At 48.3% G+C, this 19317-nt stretch overlaps 1 protein-coding gene across 4 annotated transcripts in view; it reads right to left on the bottom strand.

The window, feature by feature from the left end:
* The window catches only part of Ehbp1 (Eps15 homology domain containing protein-binding protein 1), a 73770-nt gene that overhangs the window by 49141 nt on the left and 5312 nt on the right, over positions 1–19317 (bottom strand). For all 4 annotated transcript variants that reach the window (XM_075871347.1, XM_075871349.1, XM_075871348.1 and 1 more), the window contains exons 2-6: positions 12429–12557; positions 10947–11004; positions 10004–10153; positions 2785–2966; positions 1621–1826 (exon numbers count right to left, since the gene is read on the bottom strand). In XM_075871347.1, coding sequence (XP_075727462.1) covers positions 1621–1826; positions 2785–2966; positions 10004–10153; positions 10947–11004; positions 12429–12532 — 700 coding nt within the window. In that variant the 5' untranslated portion in view covers positions 12533–12557. The remainder of the gene's footprint in view (positions 1–1620; positions 1827–2784; positions 2967–10003; positions 10154–10946; positions 11005–12428; positions 12558–19317) is intronic.

Genomic DNA, 19317 nt, shown 5'->3' with positions numbered 1-19317 from the left:
AAGTCAAATGTTGTCGCTGTGCTGTAAGAGAACGGAGTGCGAAGTCACTCTTTTCTCATGTGTCCTTTCTTCATGCAGAGACCAGTTTTCACTCACTTAGGAGCTGCCGGCACCTGTTGTTTGTTGTCAAACAGCAGGTGGCATGCTATTGGCGAATAGCTGACATGAACCAAGTGCCACGTTTTGATCAGATGCACTTCTAGTCACTGGGTACCTCTACAGAGCTTTGGAGTAGACAAACACTATAGAGTGAGCTGCACTTGTGAGCAGTAATGGAGGCTGTTGAATTTTAGGCACCGAAAATGGGCAGGCAGAAAAATAGTTCTAGGCCCCTAATATCACAAACGTAGGCATGACAAATTTTTACAAAAGTTTAGATTTTCAAAGAAAGACATGTCAAGGACAGGAAAAAAAAAAAAAAGTGATGGTTTATGACCACACAAAGGCGCCAATGATTTAGCATAGCCACGCGATTGTCCTTTCTCCCGCTCCATTTGCTCAACACGGTCTCTTCTGTTATTCACTAGCACAGTAAGTGAAGTGTCCATCGTCGAATAAACCCACTCCTGAGTCTCTCTTTTTTTTTTTTTTTTTGCCATGGTTGAGAAGGGCATCACAGGATTAAATGAGCAGACCACAAGACCAAAAGAGCAGGAGAGTTTTTTAGCTTCATATTAACGGGATCTAAAAGCACAAAATCAATTTCCCATCTGTCTCAACACCTTAGAGTCCCTCAAAGAGCTGAGCATTTCAAGCAAGCAAGAGAAATTCATGCAATGGCCGCTCACGATTCATCTGCCAAGGTTTTCAACATTACGCGTCCCCATAAAAAGTGAGATGTCAGACTGAATACCGCTTCCCCGTCACTTCACAGGCCCCAACATGGTGGAAGTGACGTACCACAAGGAATGATCCAGCATACTACACAGTAATATGTGACTGCGATAATTATTCGAAGCGATATATGTAATTTGTGCAATCTGTTGCTTGAATAAAAGAATGAATGTTGATGAAAGCAAGATGCGAGACTAAGCTGCCTTCATTTGGATTGCGTTCGTGTTCCCACCGTTCTGGAGCAAAGTGGCAGAGGAGACAGGCCGTCCTCAAGCAGAGCCACGAACGGAGGTTCTCTCAGTCCTCTCTCTGTCGTTGCTACAGCGGCGGTGCACGGCCCCGCTTAGACACGTTGCTGCGCCCGCTCGCCCACCCATTTTGTCGTCTGCTTTTCGGGTGTCGCTCCCCGCCCATGCCGTCGCAAGTCTTCCCCACCAGCGCATGCACTCATCAGCCTCGGCACTGATTGATTTCTATGCGCCTAAACAGAAGGCGCTACGCGTTGCCATTGGCGCCGGGAAGAAGAAAGCATGAGCAAAACCGTCAAGAGGAATGGAGGGGAGCGCAAAAGAATCGGTTAGGCTGCCGTGTCTGCATTGTATGCTTTGTCCCGAGAGAATGCGTAGGGCGGTGGTGGAGTAGGCACTCCTCTTTTATCTTGCTCTGTGGTCTTAACTGACTATGCAATATCGCACTTTGTGAATACCTCCAGCTGCTAGAACTTTGAAATTCTAGTTTTTTTCTCGTGAAAAAAAAAAAAAAAAAAGCCAGGAAGGGGTTGCCCACCGAGGTCGTTCTCCGTGTTGACAGGGGAGGGCGCGGGACTACTGTCGCCGGCGCTCAGGAGACTCGAGCAGTCGGCAGCCAGCCTCGAGAGCTGCGCCGAGGCCTGCGGGGACGCTTCCTCTTCGAAGTCCTCGAGGTTGGCGTAGTCCGGTGCCGCCAGGGGTGCTGCACTCAGCAGGCTCGCTATGCTCTGCATGTCCTCATCTCTGTGCACGACCACGCAAGGTTACAACATTAAATGAAGCACGAAGAAGAAATGCTATGTCAATTTAAAAAAGTTTTCAGTGCACGCACGTAAATGCTGAAAGAAAAGCGACAAAGTGAAGTACACTCACCCCTCAAGCAAGCGATCCCGGATATACCAAAATGTTGCTTGTGAGTAGGTAAATTAAAAATAGTCTTGCAATCAATACAGTGATAGGTATCAACCTTTATAACAAATTTCTAGATATAATGAACTTATTTTCGCATAATATGCAACTTTTGTATAGTAAGGTTTGAGGACAACTAAAGCAAAGAGAGCTCGTGTGCATTGCTCTTTGCTTTCCTAGCTTACTGCGGGACATTTCTTTCGGCACTTACGTGTTCACACAGCGCTAACTAATGTACACTAACCAACTCAACCACATAACCACACTCATTCACTATACTCCGAAAGTTAAGCTGATCAACTAAACTTCTCACAAGTTTACTTTGGGTCATTTCACATGAAGAAGAGTGTGCTTTTAAAGAACTCAAGATGTCACGTGTTACTAGGCTCGAGTGAATGCGGTACATGCACAAACTCGTTATAAGCGAAAATCTGTAACACTGGTGGGACAGTTTTTTTTTTTTGTTTTTACAGAAGACTTCCATAAATCGAAACATGAGTAGACCAGCAAAGTATGTTCTGTTTACACAGAGATGAACAAGGGCGAAGAATTCAAGTACGACTCCAACCAAGTTAATGGCAGCATTTAAGCAGTAATCTCTTTTAAGAGATTTCAATTCACTGAGAGTCTATAGTAGTTTTCTGCATCCTGGGAATTCATTATATCCAGTGATTTGCAATACCTAGTGTTTCGTTCTATGCAAGCAATTTCTTATATCCCACACTTCTTTCTATCCAATATTTCAGATCATTGAGGAGGTTTGACTGCAAGCAGAAGTGGTGAGAAGACGTACGTGGCCTTTCCTTCGCGCAGCAGACTGCACGACAACATGAGTTGCAAGTGCGCCGCGCTGCACTTGGGCGTCAGCGGCCGCAAGTGCAGCATCACCTCCGTCTGTGTTGGCTCGGGACGTGCAAACTTGGCCACGTTGATCACGCCGACCGCTATGTGCCGCCGCTTGCCCTGAGCCGAGATCTGCGGGAGCGCCGACAAGTCACATTCGTGATCAGATAAACAAAGCTAGTCTGCAATCACTTTTCCAGTCTCAAAGAATTGTGACTTTTCCAGTCACAATGCTCATGTATTGTGCACCTGTCTTTGAGGAAACTAATTTACGCGAGAACCATTTCAGTTCTTGTTACACTTCTCTATTACATCCTACATGTAATGTCCCCCGCAAGGAACCCTGAGAATTACAAATCAAACAGTGCATTTAAATGACAGATACGCAGAGTGTAAACACGTGACAGCACTAGGCTTGTGCGAATAGTGAATTTTAGGTTTGCAGCGAACAGTAAGTTTGGTTGAATAATTTTGAATCAAATTCGAATAGTGTACATGAAGTTATAAAGAAAAATGGGCCTATTTTTCATGACTAAACTAACGCGCACACTATATATATATATATATATATATTGTTACGGAGCTCGCAAACACACGGAAGAGAGGAATGAGCGTATTTCCTATATTTACATGCCAAAGTGACGCTTCAGAGCTGCCAGTCTCTCGCGCGGCGAGTCCACTTCTTTTTCATCGAACTGTTGTCCACGACGGTAGAGCCATGCCCACTGCCTCGTAATATCACCCCCGGCGAACAAAGCGCCGTCACGGCGCCCCTAAGTCAATCAGGACTGGCAGTATAGTAGGGCTTTAGGCGCGACACATGAACAACATCAGTAGATGGTGTAGCAGAGGATGAGTGCGGTTGAACGGGAGTGATGAGGTAGTCGACGTCGGTGACCTTGCGGAGAACTTTGTAGGGTCCTGTGTATCGTGGGAGGAGCTTCTCGCACAAACCTTCACGTCGATACGGCGTCCAGAGTAGGACAAGAGAGTCATCAGGGTAGTCAACGTCGCGGTGCGAGTCATCGTAGCGGACTTTTTGTGCGGCCTGAGAAGCACTGAGCCGAGTGTGCGCGATTTGGCGAGCGACGCGGGCTCGAGAAGCAGCGTCCTGCGCATACACCGTTGGTTGGATAGTAGCAGAAGGAAGGAGTGTGTCGAATGGCAACGCAGGGTTGCAGCCGTACAAAAGAAAGAATGGAGAGTAGCCGGCGGTGTCATGTCTTGACGAATTATATGCAAATGTAACGTAGGGGAGCATTGCGTCCCAGTCACGGTGGTCAGCAGAGACGTACATAGACAACATGTCTGTAAGAGTTCGGTTGAGACGCTCCGTGAGACCGTTAGTCTGGGGATGGTAGGCAGTAGTAAGGTGATGTTCGGTAGAGCAGCTCCGGAGGATTTCGTCGATAACTTTTGCGAGGAAGCAGCGGCCCCGATCCGTCAAAAGCTGGCGCGGAGCTCCATGCCGCAGAATGACGTCATTTAGGAGAAAGTCTGCGACGTCTGTAGCGCAGCTAGTTGGCAATGCACGAGTTATCGCGTATCTGGTCGCATAGTCGGTTGCGACAGCGATCCACTTGTTGCCTGACACGGACGTCGGGAAAGGTCCGAGCAAGTCGAGGCCGATGCGGAAGAATGGTTCCGGGGGAATGTCGATAGGTTGGAGCAGGCCAGCCGGACGGAGAGCAGGACGTTTCCGACGCTGGCAGCGCTCGCAAGCAGCGACATAACGGCGCACAAATTTATACATGCCAGGCCAAAAGAACCGTTGCCGCACGCGGTGATAGGTGCGTGAAAAACCCAGGTGTCCCGCCGTCGGTGCGTCATGCAGATGTTGAAGAATAGTGGCACGCATGTGTTGGGGAATAACTAACAAATATTCCGGGCCATCAGACTTCATGTTGCGACGATACAGAATGTCGTTGCGAAGGACATATTGACGGAGAGAAGGGTCGGAATGTCCTGAAGATACTCGCTGAATGACCTTCTTGAGGGTTGCGTCCCGGCGCTGCTCTGTGCCGATGTCGTGCAAATCAGATATGGCGAGCACACAAGAATCGCCTTCATGGACAGCGAGGCTAGCAGGGTCCACCGGATAACGCGAGAGACAATCAGCATCTTGGTGCAACCTGCCCGACTTATAAATTACGTCGAAGTTATACTCCTGGAGACGTAGAGCCCAGCGACCTAGGCGACCAGTTGGGTCCTTGAGCGACGACAGCCAACACAGAGCGTGGTGGTCCGTAATAACTGAAAACTCGCGGCCATACAAGTAGGGGCGAAATTTCGCTACAGCCCAGACCAACGCAAGACACTCGCGCTCTGTTATCGAATAGTTTCGCTCAGATGTGGAGAGAAGGCGGCTGGCATACGCAATAACACGCGTTTGGCCTCCCTGGTGTTGAGCGAGGACGGCGCCGATTCCGTGAGCACTGGCGTCTGTGCGTACTTCAGTCGTCGCAGACGGGTCAAAGTGAGCCAGTATTGGTGGTGAAATGAGCAGGTCGATCAGCGTGGAAAACGCAGCTGCTTGGTCTTGGCCCCACGAGAAGGGCACGTTCTTTTTGAGAAGATCAGTTAGTGGTCGTGCAATTGTAGCGAAATCGCGTATAAAGCGGCGGAAGTACGAGCATAAGCCCACAAAACTCCGAACATCTTTGGTTGAAGAAGGCAGAGGGAAATTCTTGACAGCGCTAATCTTGTCAGGGTCAGGTCGGACGCCAGCAGCACTTACAAGATGACCAAGGATCGTGATTTGTTGTCGGCCGAAATTGCACTTTTTCGAGTTCAGCTGGAGTCCTGCTCGACGAAAAACGGCTAAAATGGTCGACAAACGAGTTAAGTGAGTTTCAAATGTTGGGGAAAAAACAATCACATCGTCGAGGTAGCAAAGACAGATGGACCATTTATAACCACGAAGAAGAGAGTCCATCATGCGTTCGAACGTTGCCGGGGCGTTGCACAGCCCAAAAGGCATAACCTTGAACTGATAAAGGCCGTCCGGTGTGATGAAGGCAGTCTTTTCTCGGTCTAAGTCGTCGACAGAAATTTGCCAGTAGCCCGAACGCAGATCAATAGATGAGAAGTATCGCGCGCCATGAAGGCAATCAAGGGCGTCGTCGATTCGTGGCAGCGGATATACGTCTTTGCGGGTTATCTTGTTCAAGGCACGGTAGTCAACGCAAAATCTCCAGCTGCCATCCTTCTTTTTCACTAAAACAACAGGTGACGCCCATGGACTTGAAGAGGCCTCTATGACTCCTTTGGAGAGCATTTTCTCGACTTCTCGTTGTATGACCTGGCGTTCGGACTGGGAAACACGATACGGTCGCCGTCTAACAGGATTAGCATCGCCGGTATGTATTTGATGACGCACGAAGGACGTTTGCCCTAAAGGGCGGTCATCGAAGTCGAAAATATCTCGGTAGGTAGTCAGAACGTGGTGAAGTTGCGCCAACTGACAGGGCAGAAGATCAGGGGCGATCATCATCGTGATTTCGTCGCTAGGTGCGTTTGCTCGGCTGGCTGCAGTAGGGGACGAACAGTCTTCAGGGTCCAATGCCACGATGCTACATGCATCAAGTGGGGAAACGTGGGCTAACGAAATGCCTTGCGGGAGAACTTGGGTCGAACTACTGAAGTTAAGGAGCGGAAGCTGAACGTAGTTGTCCACAATAGTCACGATTGTATGCGGCACAGCAACACTTCGAGCCAAGAGCACATCCACCAATGGAGACACTATGTAGTCACCGTCAGGAAGAGCTGGTGATATCGTTAAGGCAACACACGTGGTGGCTTGCGGTGACAGCCGAACATAATCAACAGCGCACAAGCGGTGTGACGGTGAGGACGGCACAGGTCCAAGTCGAGGCAGTTCAAGTTGAAGAACGCCGGTTGCACAGTCGATGAGAGCAGCATGGGTGGACAAGAAATCTAAACCAAGAATTAGGTCATTTGGGCACTGCTCAATAACTGCAAAGAGAACAGATGTGGGGTGATCGGCGATAGTGATGCGTGCTGTGCACATTCCTGTGATGGCAAGACTTCTTCCGTCGGCGACACGAATAACGCCAGGGGCAGCCGGTGTGAGCACTTTCTTCAGGCGGCGACGAAGTCGGGCACTCATCACAGAAATATGCGCCCCAGTGTCAACAAGTGCAGAAACAGTCAGGCCGTCAACGTCGACGTCGATCAAATTTCGTCGTGTCGGCAGTACAAGGAGAGGATTTGAGGTCGGTACCGAGGATGCAGCTTCACCTCCAAGAGCTGCACCGCTTAGTTTCCCTGGTGAGAATTGAGCGGGGAGGTCGGGCGTCGTCGTAGAGGAGAAGGGGACGACGGGCGACGTCCTGGCGGCGAACGAGACTGGTGACGTCGAGGCGACGGTGAGCGGCTGTGCTGCGTATCAGGGGCATCGCAGGCGTAGGAATCGACGGGCAGAGGCCGGCGGTAGTTGTCGGCGATCGGCTCAGGAGGTTGGAAACGACGGTAGCTATCGGTGCGGCGAGCAGTGTTATACTGGTTTCGGGACGAAGACCAATGGTTGTGGCAATACCGTGCGACGTGACCTATGCGGCGGCAGTTAAAGCAGATCGGCCGATCATCCGCAGTTCTCCATTCGGCCGGATTGCGAGAGCGTGGATAAGACCTTTCTTGGGGTGGTGACCTGGGGCGAGGCGGCGACCTTGAACGGAAGCCAATTGGTCGAGACTGAGCAACGGCGCAGACATCGAAGCCCAAATTGCTCAGTTCTTCCCGCACAATCGACTGTACCAAGCAAACCTGAGGTACTTGCAAATCGACGTGGCCGTTGGCGGGAAGAGTAGGTGTAATTGCTTCGATTTCCCGCCGGACAATTCGCGTAATTTCAGACGCTGGTGAAGACTGCCGATGGGAGGACAGTCCATCTTCGCAGGAGGACGTCGCTGCGGTGTTCGGCAGTCGAGTAAATGATCTTGAAATCCGCCTGCTTTTGGCCAGTTCAAAACGCCGGCATTCCTCAATAATTTCGTCGACGGTCGCACAGTTCCGGCACATTAGCAGGTTGAACGCGTCGTCCGCTATGCCCTTGAGGACGTGGCCAACCTTGTCAGACTCCGACATGTCGTTGTCAACTTTACGACATAGAGCCAGCACGTCCTGTATATATGAGATATACGGCTCTGTGGACGTCTGAGCACGTATAGACAACTCCTTCTTTGCAGCCGCCTTTCGACCGATGGGCTTCCCAAATAAGTCGCGAAGCTTTTCCTTGAAGGTGTCCCAACTGCCGATCTCCTCCTCATGGTTCTCGTACCAGACTTTGGCCGTGCCTTTCAGGTAAAACAGCACATTGGCCAGCATAAGAGTCGGATCATACCGGTTGAGAGCACTGGTGCGTTCGTAGTCGGCTATCCAGTCGTCGACATCAACTTGGTCCGTACCGCAGAACGTTCCAGGATGCTTCGGATGCGTCAGCACGTACGTGGGTGGGGGTGGGGCCAGTGGAGGCGTTGCCGTGGATGGTGCGGGCGTCGCCGAAGCCGATGGAGAGGTGGCCGTGGGATCAGTCCCGTGTTCCATCACGGAAACTCCGATTTGACGACCACTGCGGAGCTCCGTTGTATGGCGCTTCGTTACCCAGCACCTCCACCAATTTGTTACGGAGCTCGCAAACACACGGAAGAGAGGAATGAGCGTATTTCCTATATTTACATGCCAAAGTGACGCTTCAGAGCTGCCAGTCTCTCGCGCGGCGAGTCCACTTCTTTTTCATCGAACTGTTGTCCACGACGGTAGAGCCATGCCCACTGCCTCGTAATAATATATATATATATATATATATATATATATATATATATATATATATATATATTATTAAAACGAGGCCTGTGTAATCGCCACTCATTTGGTTCAAAAGGATGTAAAAACAACATTGAACAGAAGCAGGATTTGACTTTTGGTAAAATGGAAGTGATAACCTGCAAAATATGTTATGTTTTATTATTTGTTATATTTAAGCACATAAGCTGGTATAAGAAGCTTCAAAGCATCAAAATTAATCTATGTGAGGCTCATATGTTCATTTAACCTTAAATTGAAGCTTCGCCAAAATGCAAACTTTCAATAAACAGGTCTGTTCACGGCTTAACAATTCTTCATTACAGCGAAGCGACCTTTGCAGAACATTATACACAAAGTACAGGTTTGAAAAGCTGCTTTCACAGCTCAGCACCCGTCCACTTAACTGAAATCACCTTTATGGTGATTATAAACGAACTAATATACATTTACTTATTCATTTCGAACACTTTCAAAGTTTCAATATTTTCAATTCAAATTAAAGCAAGTTCAAATATTCAAAGTATTAGAATACTTGCCCAAGCATAGACAGCACTGTTCCTATTCTGTGTCCTAGTCTCTTACGTGTGATGTTCAGTTCATAATTCCATACCAAGCTCACATTCTCAGGATCGTAACCTTAAGTTGGTGTTTTACTGCACCTTCACTGTGTTTTACTCAACAATAAACTATAACAGTGGTTCTATTACCAACAAAAGCGAATGCTTTCCTTTGAGAATAAAGAGAGCCAAGGCTAAAACAGCCGACACACTTGGAAGTTGATTATTACAACAAAGATGCTAGAGCACCCTTTACACAACAGTACAACTTTGAAGGCCTTCACTGAAGCCTTGTGCAGCAGTCATTGCTGCTATTCCTTTATCCTTAATGTAGCTGAAGAAAATGTAATGTACACCTTTTCTTTCAAGTGCTCTAGATTCTCCAAGGGTGACCCTTTGAAAGATTTTCTGCACAGTAACGATGCAACAAAAAGCACGTTTCCACATTTATTGCAGCATTGCATCCTCGCAGCTCAAAAAAAATTCTTGCAGTCTTGCTTGGCTAGCCTATTTCAAGCACTGGCCGGACCCCAAATGCGACCCTTTTTCCCAGCACAGTCATCTTCTAAGGTTAACAGTTGCTTATGCCATTTAACCAGAGCTTTACATTGTGATACAGTGTAATGGGGTTTCTCTAACACTAGACCACAGGGGATAATCATGTCATTGAAGAGTCATCTAATCACAATGGGTCAGTCAGCTAATCACAATGGATAACCATACTATTAACCTACTGTTACACTAGGTGCAACACACAAAAGAGGAATGATTCACGTCACCACGCACATCTTCGATGACAAAGCTCCATTCCTTGTCCTCAAAGACGTTGCTGTTTGGATCGCGGAACAGCGTGACGGACACCTCCACATTTTCCGGCACGGGCCAGGCGACACGCCCTTGATACGGATCGCGGATAGTGGGCTCCCACGACCTCGCCTGCATTGAAAGTGACGAGAGAATTGATTCGCAGCCCTTGTCTTCATGCACACGTTGCATGCAGTGGCAAGAAAGCTCCAGTATTCAGGTTCTGTAGAGCTGAAAAGGAATCGGTTAACTACCCTAAAGCAAGCTCCACAAAAAAGGGGCAGAGCTTTTGCAATGTAATTGAAATTGAATAAATTTTCTCATTCTTTACTTTAACACATCTTTGAACTATATTAAAGGTCCTGGGTTCGATTCCTGTGAAATATTCAGCTTTTGAAGTCTTTTCACATTTCCACACTTCTATTTATTGTCTATTTTAACCTGGACCTATGGGCCATAATGAAAACAACATGGTTCTTCGTGGACAGTAATATTGTCTGAAAATTAGCGACACTGACATTAAGTTATTAAGCAACTATGTATTCCGAGAAAGTAAACTATACCGGTTTCATCTTTCAGAACCAAGGCAGTGTTTTTCTTACTAAAAAAAAAAAAGCATGAACACCCATTACATTTTTACTTTGTATAAATATAATTTTTGCATTCACTTCCTATGCTGAACACACAAAAATTGGTTGCACATTCAATTTATGGCCATGATTTATGTATGTTGGCAGTGGTATGTCATCACAGTGGCATCAATTTTTCCCATTTTAGGTTAACGGATTTGCTCGATTCTTAACCCGGTTACTGCTCCTAGCCGCAGTTGGGCATTCAGATTTCCTGGGGCGGGCATGAACCAACCCCTTCAGGTTGACAATGATCCGCGAAAGCATGGACGACAGACATTTGTGCTGTCTCATACCTGGGTGGCCACCCGGCGTCCCCTCCGTGTCCATATGACAAGTAACTTATGTGGCTGCCTGTGAAGAATGAAAGAGTATACCAGATCAGGACCAGTCTCAGACACACAAATAAATCATTATCTAAATGCAAAAGAGAAATCTCTCTATGAAAGGCGCATGTAGTGGAGAAGTACTGATGTCGACTGATTTATATGTGGGGTTCAACACCCCAAAACCACCATATGATTATGAGACGCCGTAGTGGAGGGCTCCGGAAATTTCCACCGCCTGGGGTTCTTTAATGTGCACCCAAATCTGAGCACGCGGGCATACAGCATTTTCACCTCCATCGAAAATGCAGTCGACGCAGCCAGGATTCAATCCCGCGACCTGCGGGTCAGCAGCCGAGTACCTTAGCTACTAGATCACCACAGCGGGGCAAGTGCTAATGTCAAAACGAAGTAATCAGCACAAATGAAGCAAGTGTGCGAGCCCTCAAAAATAAAGCAGCAGGTTCTTGTACCCCAATGTAGCAGTATCATACTGTCCAGCCTCCATTACAGCAGCAAACCATGGAACACCGCATTCCATAAGATTCAACTTGACACTCAGGAACCGCACAACCGAGAATCATGACACCGATGGGCTATATATGCACCAGCATCGCACTCAACACAGCAATAGAATCACGCAAGCAGCTGCATTTTGTGGATAGCCAGATGACTTATCCAAGAAGTCAACGCAGCAATGACGAGTAAGAACTACAAGCAACACAAATAAAGGCACTTTCGCAAGGTAAAAAAGTATTCACGTGTGTCGCCAAACAACCCTGCACTCGACAGGTATGACAACCACGACAACAGGTCAGTGATGGCACTGTGGTCATTTTTATCCGCCAGGTGACGCAAGCATGTAGGAAGATAGATAATGCAAGTTGTCATCCAATCAAAAGGGTATATACAGCCTCATACATCCATCTGTCTATCCATCCATCCACACAGAATAAAAACTTTTTTTACAGTAATGATTAAATAAAGTTTTTTCATTCCATTAAAATAAAGTTTTTTCATTCCATTCCATTACAGTAATAATCTCAACTGAAATGAGCGCAAACTTCAGAGGTGACCACTTCTTCGCACAAACAACATAGCACCTAGAGGAGTCCCCCCCCCCGATTCAAAGGGGACGCTCCCAACATCGCCCATCTTGTGTTGAGTGACACAGGCACATAGGTACGAGAACACAAGAAAAAAAATGGCTGTCCTATATGTTAACAAGACAAATGCTCACAAAAAAGGACATGGATATTCTTGCCACCATAATATGACAGTATAAGTGTTACACGATTAACTTTGCTGTCACCATGTTCATAGCAGTTATCATAAGTTCTGCTTTCCCCGATTCATATCTGAAGTTTCTAAAGCGCTGCTCAACTGAGTGAAAAAAAAAATTCTCAAATACTTGTCTCGCCTAAGCACTTGAAATCTGTAGCCCACACGTACCATTTTCTGCTACCGGTGACCACCAGCTCTCGAAAGGAGGCCACCAGTTGGAACTTGGCTGCATGCTTGTTGACCCTCTGCAGTCGCTTCCAGACCGAACTCATGCCGCGACTGGCTGTTTGCTGAAACCTGCATGCCACAAAGAAGAAGGCACAGTGAGATACAAGGAAGTCAGAAAACCACGGGCGGGAGTTGCGCTGAAGCATCGCCTTTAGGAGTGGAACACGATAGCGTTATCAGGTCATTTACTTGCCCTGCTTCACTTCTTAACAGACACCTCTACTGCCGTGAGAGAGAAACGTTCATGCATGTGACAGTAGCCACTGCAAACTCTCCTAAGGTGCCTATTGAAAGTACAGTTCTGAAATGCCCACACAGCTATAATTAATCGTTTTGAGAAGTAACTAACCACTCACTATGCTTTGAGGAATGTTCAGGTGCAAAAACAGAATTTCGCATAGGCATAGAGAAACAGAAGAGATACTGTTTTGTCTTGCAGTCTCCCAACCAGTGCAAATGTCCATATTTGCACCAAGGTTCCCAGAAGCTATGCACCATATAACCAAAGTGATTGATTGATATGTGGGATTTACCATCCCAGAACCACCATATGATTATGAAAGACACCATAGTGAAGGGCTCCAAAAATTTCAATTATGTGGGGTTCTTTAACATGCACCCAAATCAGAGTACACGGGCCTATAGCATTTTCACCTCCATCAAAAATGCAGCCGCCACAGCTGGGATTCGATCTCAGGACCTGCGGGTCTGCAGCTGAGTACCTTGGCCACTACACCACCGCAGCGGAGCATATCACGAAATTTCAAGTGGCGTTAAACTACCCACTATGCATCTGTAAAGCAACATATGCACCTACAAACCAGTGCACTTATGCAGCTGTGCACTACCTGGCCATGTACCTTCATAGGTGCAAGTAGCTATGCATCTACATAGTTTTGCACTACATGGCTGCATACCTTCATTGGTACATGTAGCTGTGCACTACGTGGCTGTGTATAACACAGGTCACATAACTGTGAACCTATGCAGCTGTGCACTACGTGACTGTGTACCTACATAGGTGCACGTAGGTATGCACCTGCATAGCTTCGCCCTATGTGGCTGTGTACCAACACAGGTCACATAACTGTGAACCTCTGCAGCTGTGCACCTGCGTAGTTGAGCATTTATGCAGCTGTGCACTACATGGCTGTGTACCTACATAGGTGCATGTAGCTATGCACATGCATAGCTTTGTACTACGTGCTGTGTACCTACATTAGTGCACGTAGCTGTGCACTACAAGGCTATGTATCAAAACTTGTCACATAACTGTGAACCTATTCAGCTGTGCACCTACACAGCTGTGCACTATGTGGCTGTGTACCTACATGGTGCACGTAGCTGTGCACCTGCATGTCTTTGCACTACGAGGCTGTGTACCTACACTAGTGCACGTAGCTGTGCACTATGTGGCTGTGTACCAAGACAGGTCACATAGCTGTGAACCTATTATCACGTGCGTCCTGCAAGAAAGACGAAGGTGACCGTGCATATGCGAATCTGCACGCTTTTATGCAGGAAGCAATGAGAAAGACGAGGAACTCTCTGGCGCGCGGTAAATAAAAAAGATTGACCCGCTGCTGCTTTCTCAGCTTCTTCAAATACGACCTCTGTCTTAACGTCGCAACACAGGTGGAGGTGCTGCGGTCTGCCACCTGATGCAGGAAAGCGTTGTTCGGGACCGTACACCTAGTCCGGAGCCTCGACATCTTGTTACAACTCGAGTACACCGATTCAGCCAGTGTACTAGGCTGAATCGGTACACAGGCTCTTGACTGCACAGGCTCTTGACTGCATCTCCTCTTACCAACATGGCGACCCCTTCAACGGCTGCAAATCTTCCTCCTACCCAGCCGACTCTTTCCTTCCCAGGTAACCTTTGAGCCTCCTCGTGTTCCTGAAGTTTTCCGTGGAGAAGTGTATGAGGATGTTGAAGATTGGCTCGACCAGTTCGAGCGGACCGCTGTTGTAAATCGCTGGAGTGCACAAGAGAAACTTGGCCGTGCCTACTTCGCAATGGAAAATAGCGCTCACACATGGTACGAGAACAGGGAGCCTACTTTCCAAACCTGGGACAATTTCCGCCAAAAGCTTCTGGAGACGTTCCTAAGTGCGGGCCGACAGCATCTCGCACAACCGATGATTGAAGCCCGCGTGCAAAAACCGAACGAAAGTGTCGCCGTGTTTGCCGAAGATATGGCCCGTCTATTTCACCACGCTGACCGTGACATGCTCGAGGCAAGGAAAGTTTGTCACCCGACGTGGGGAGTTAAGGAACCGCTTTTCCCCGGCCTTGTACGAAATCTGCCAACAACAGTGGATGAATTTATCAAAGAGGCGACTGTCATTGAGCGGGCACTCCGGCAACGATGCCGCCACTTTGACCGCTCGCCCGAACAAACGCCTGTTGGTGCCACCGCTCAAAACGCTGTTGTTTCCGAAAGCTCTCTACGGCAAATGATAAGGCAAATCCTGCGCGAAGAACTGCGGGCCCTCGGCCTTCCGTCGACCAAGCCTCCAGTTGCTTCTGTAGCAGAAATCGTGCACCACGAACTACGGCAAACCTTTTGATCAGCGGCGTCACCACCTGAACCACGTCCGTTGACCTATGCTGATGCTGTCTGTCGTCATGTGCCTGCACCAGAAGAAGCACCCTTTCAGCCACAGCCGCTTACCTTGCCTTGGTGGCAGCGGGAACCTGTGCGCTAGTGCGCCGGACCGACTTGTGGCGCATTGTCGACCGTTGACCCCTTTGTTTTCACTGCGGCGAACCAGGCCACATCTCGCGCTACTGCTGTCATCGAGAAGCCCGGTTTGGATACTTTTCTCGTCCCGCTTCATTTTATTTTGGAGACCATCATGATCATGGTGCTGATCACCTGCCAATCAACCAAGCTTTTTCACTATGTCGTCGCTGGTGGTCTCCCTCACCTGCACGAGGTCACACTTCCCCGAATCGCTGAAGTTACGCTGACGCCGTCAGAAACCTCTCCCCAAGCCCGTGCCAGAGAAACTAACTGCCACGACCTCCAAGGGCAAAGAAGGTTGCCAATTGCCTAGACGCCAAAAGGCCCCTTGCCTCTACACAAAGACGACATGACGACTGTGATGACAAAGACGACGACAACTACGAGTACTAATGCTGATGAATTTGTACGTGCCGACCTTAGCGTTATTATAGACGGACACTACGTAACAGCACTGGTTGACACTGGTGCTGACTTCTCTATTATGCGACAAGAGCTCGCCGACCGCCTTGAGAAGGTCAAGATGCCGTGAAGTTGGCCGAGCGTAAGTAGTGCTGGTGGACAGCTAATGACGCCAACCAGTAAATGCACCACTCGGCTCGTAATCGGTGATTCGAGCTTCGTCGCCACTTTTGTCATTTTACCGGGCTGTTGTAAAGAGCTGATTATGGGTATGGATTTTCTGCAAGAGTACGGTGCTGTCATCAACATTCCAGAACGTATCGTCACCTTTTTCGCCCATCTTTACGTCGCCGCCCCCACTGAGCAACAGCAACTGCAACGTTTACGTGTAGTTGATGATGTGATGCTCCCGCCGAGATCTTGCTGCCTTGTGTCAGTGTTATTGAATGGCGGTGCCGGAACGAGGTGATAGCGAAGCGAATAGTCACACTATTGCTCACACAAGGTGTTTCCATAGCAAAGGGCGTTCTCGCACTAACTGAGGGGCGGGCAGAAGTGCTCCTCACCAACTTCAGCAACGAGCGCCGTTACATCCAGAAGGGCACCGCAATCGCCAACTACGACGATGTGGACCAAGCCAGAGATTGCTTTGCTTTGCGACCGGATGATGCGACCGTCCCAACCTCGACACCTTTGTCTGTCGACATTTGCTCTACCCTGTCACCCTCGGATAAACAGCGCATACTAGAGCTGATACAGCAGCTCCAAAATTGTTTTTCGTGCACGTCGAAGGTCAAACAAACACCACTAACCCGGCACCGAATCATTGTTGAAGAAAATATGAGACCAATCCGGCACCACGCATATGATGTAGCTCCAAAGAATGCGAGGAGATCCAAAAGCAAGTTCAGAAGATGCTCCAAGATGACCTAATACAGCTTTTCAAAAGTCCCTGGGCATCCCTCCTGGTATTGGTAAAAAAAAATGGCGGCTTGCGTTTCTGTATAGATTACCACAAGTTAAACCAAGTCACAAAGACACACGTCTACCTACTCTCACACATAGATGGCTCTCTTGATCGGCTGCGGCATGCACGATATTTCTCATCGATGGACCTGCGAAGTGGCTATTGGCAAATAGAGATCGATGAGAAAGACCATGAGAAAACTGCCTACGTGACGACGGTCTTTATGAATTCAAATTTCTTTCATTCGGGTTATGCTCAGCGCCAGCCACTGTTCAACGTTTGACATCGTGCTATCAGGACTGAAGTGGCAGACATGCTTGGTCGATCTAGACGATGCTATTGTCTTCTCAGCTACATTTGAGGAATGCCTAAGTCGTTTATTCGTAGTTCTACAAGCTATACGTTTGGCTGGCCTGACTTTAAAACCAGAGAAGTGCCATTTTGGTTTTAGCAAACTTTGCTTCTTAGGTCACGTGGTCAGCCATGAAGGTGTTCGACCTGACCCGGGCAAAATCAACGCTGTCGCAAAGTTTCCCGCACAGCATGATCCTTGTTCCTTTTCACCCCAAAGAAAGGGGACATCCTCTCGTGTGAGCCGTTTCAAAGACACCGCAATAGACGGAAAGTTGCCAATGAATCGTCAGTAAGACGCTTCTTAGGACTTTGCGCTTATTACTGACGATTCATTGGCAACTTTCCGTCTATTGCGGTGTCTTTGAAATGGCTCACACGAGAGGATGTCCCCTTTCTTTGGGGCGAAAAGGAACAAACTGCATTCAACGAATTATGCCAATGCCACCGAACACCTCCGGTTCTTGCGCACTTCGACCAGGAAGCGCCAACAGCACTTCACACCGACACAAGCAATGTAGGTCTGGGCGCCGTACTGATACAATGGCAAGATAACTTCGAGGAAGTGATAGCCTATGCCAGCAGAGCACTCTCTCGCAGGAAAGAGAACTACTAGACTACCGAGAAAGAGTGCCTCGCCGTGGTCTGGATGATTCTCAAATTTCGATCGCTGTACGGCCACTCATTCAAGGTTGTCAGCGATCACAACTCATTTTGCTGGCTCACTAACTTGAAAGGCCAATCTGGCCATTTAGCATGCTGAAGCCTTCGGCTTCAAGAGTTTGATATGACCATAATTTATAAATCAGGGAAGAAGCACACCGACGCGGACTGTCTCTCACGGTCACCCGTCGAGCCTGCCTCTATTATTGACGAGTCTATGGACGCCGCATTCTTAAGAGTCATCAATGCAGCCACTATTTCACAAGAGCAGCGCAGTGACCTGGCCTGCTTCCGCTTATCGACTTCTTAGAAGGACGCCGTGAAAACGTGCCGCAAGTTTTTGCCAGAGGACTGCCATCTTTTTGTTTAAAGAACGACGTCCTATACAAGAAAAACTTTTCTCCCACCGGCAGCCCATACTTGCTCGTCATCCCTGCATCACTGCGAAAAGAAATTCTGGAAGCCTGCCATGAAGTCACCTACGGTCATTTCGGCTACACTCTAACATTGTCCAGACTGCAAAAGAGTTACTATACTGGCCAAACCTACCTGCTGCTGTGAAACATCACGTCCAAACCTGTGCCGACTGCCAAAGACGCAAAAGCACCCCCTGGCAAGCCGGCAGGTTTACTACATTCCGTCCAAGTACCAGCAAAGCCATTCACACAAATCGGAATGGATTTCCTGGGCCCATTCCCAACTTCTACCACAGGGAACAAATGGATCATTGTCGCCACCGATTACTTGTCTTGCTACACAAAAACTAAAGCCGTGCCGAGGGCCACAGCAGTAGAAGCGGCTCATTTCTTCATAGAAAACTTCGTCCTTTGCCACATTGCTCCAACAGTTTTCATAACCGATAGAGGAACTGCGTTCATGGCAGAAATTTTGGAGTCTGTTCTCAGGCTCAGCGATACAGCTCACCAGAGAACAACGGCGTACCATCCACAAACAAACGGACTAATACAGTGCCTTAATAACACCCTCGCAGACATGCTCTGCATGTATGTCGACACAGAACACAAAAACTGGGATGAAATCTTGCCTTACCTGACCTTCGCCTATAATACCGCCCGGCAGGAAACTACCAGAATGACGACGTTTAGTTTAATACACGGGCGCGAAGTCACTACAACGTTGGACGCTATGCTGCTGCATGAGTGTGATGACACTCATTCTGTCGCTGAAGAATTTGGACAGCGCGCCGAAGAAGCCCGACAGCTAGCCCGCGTGCGTATTTGTCACCAGCAACACAAAGATGCGAAACGGTGCGACCTAAGACATAAATTGGTAACATGCACACCAGGCGAGAAGGTATGGGTCGGGATTCCAATACGTCGATGCGAACTTTCAAGGAAGCTATTACGACGATACTTCGGCCCATATCGAGTCACCTGACGATTAAACGACATCAACTACGAAGTTAATCCCGACGTCGATTGCAGTTCCAGTCGCCGAAACACTCACCCGAGATTGTGCATGTCATCCGGATGAAACCCTACTTGTCCAGCTAACTCTTGCTAGTCCTGTGGGTGCCAGTGGATATGTGCGTTTTTATAAGTAGAGCGCCTTGGCTGCGCATCGGGACGATGCCATTTTGGGAGGGAGGCAAATGTCATGTGCGTCCTGGGAGAAAGACGAGGACGACAGTGCATACGAACATCTGCATGCTTTTACGCACAAAGCAACAGTGAGA

The sequence above is a fragment of the Rhipicephalus microplus genome, chromosome 8, assembly GCF_043290135.1.
Source record: "Rhipicephalus microplus isolate Deutch F79 chromosome 8, USDA_Rmic, whole genome shotgun sequence".
In the NCBI taxonomy this organism is placed as follows: domain Eukaryota; kingdom Metazoa; phylum Arthropoda; class Arachnida; order Ixodida; family Ixodidae; genus Rhipicephalus; species Rhipicephalus microplus.
The sequence above is the reverse complement of the archived record's forward strand: the minus strand, read 5'-3'. Positions and strand labels throughout refer to the sequence as shown.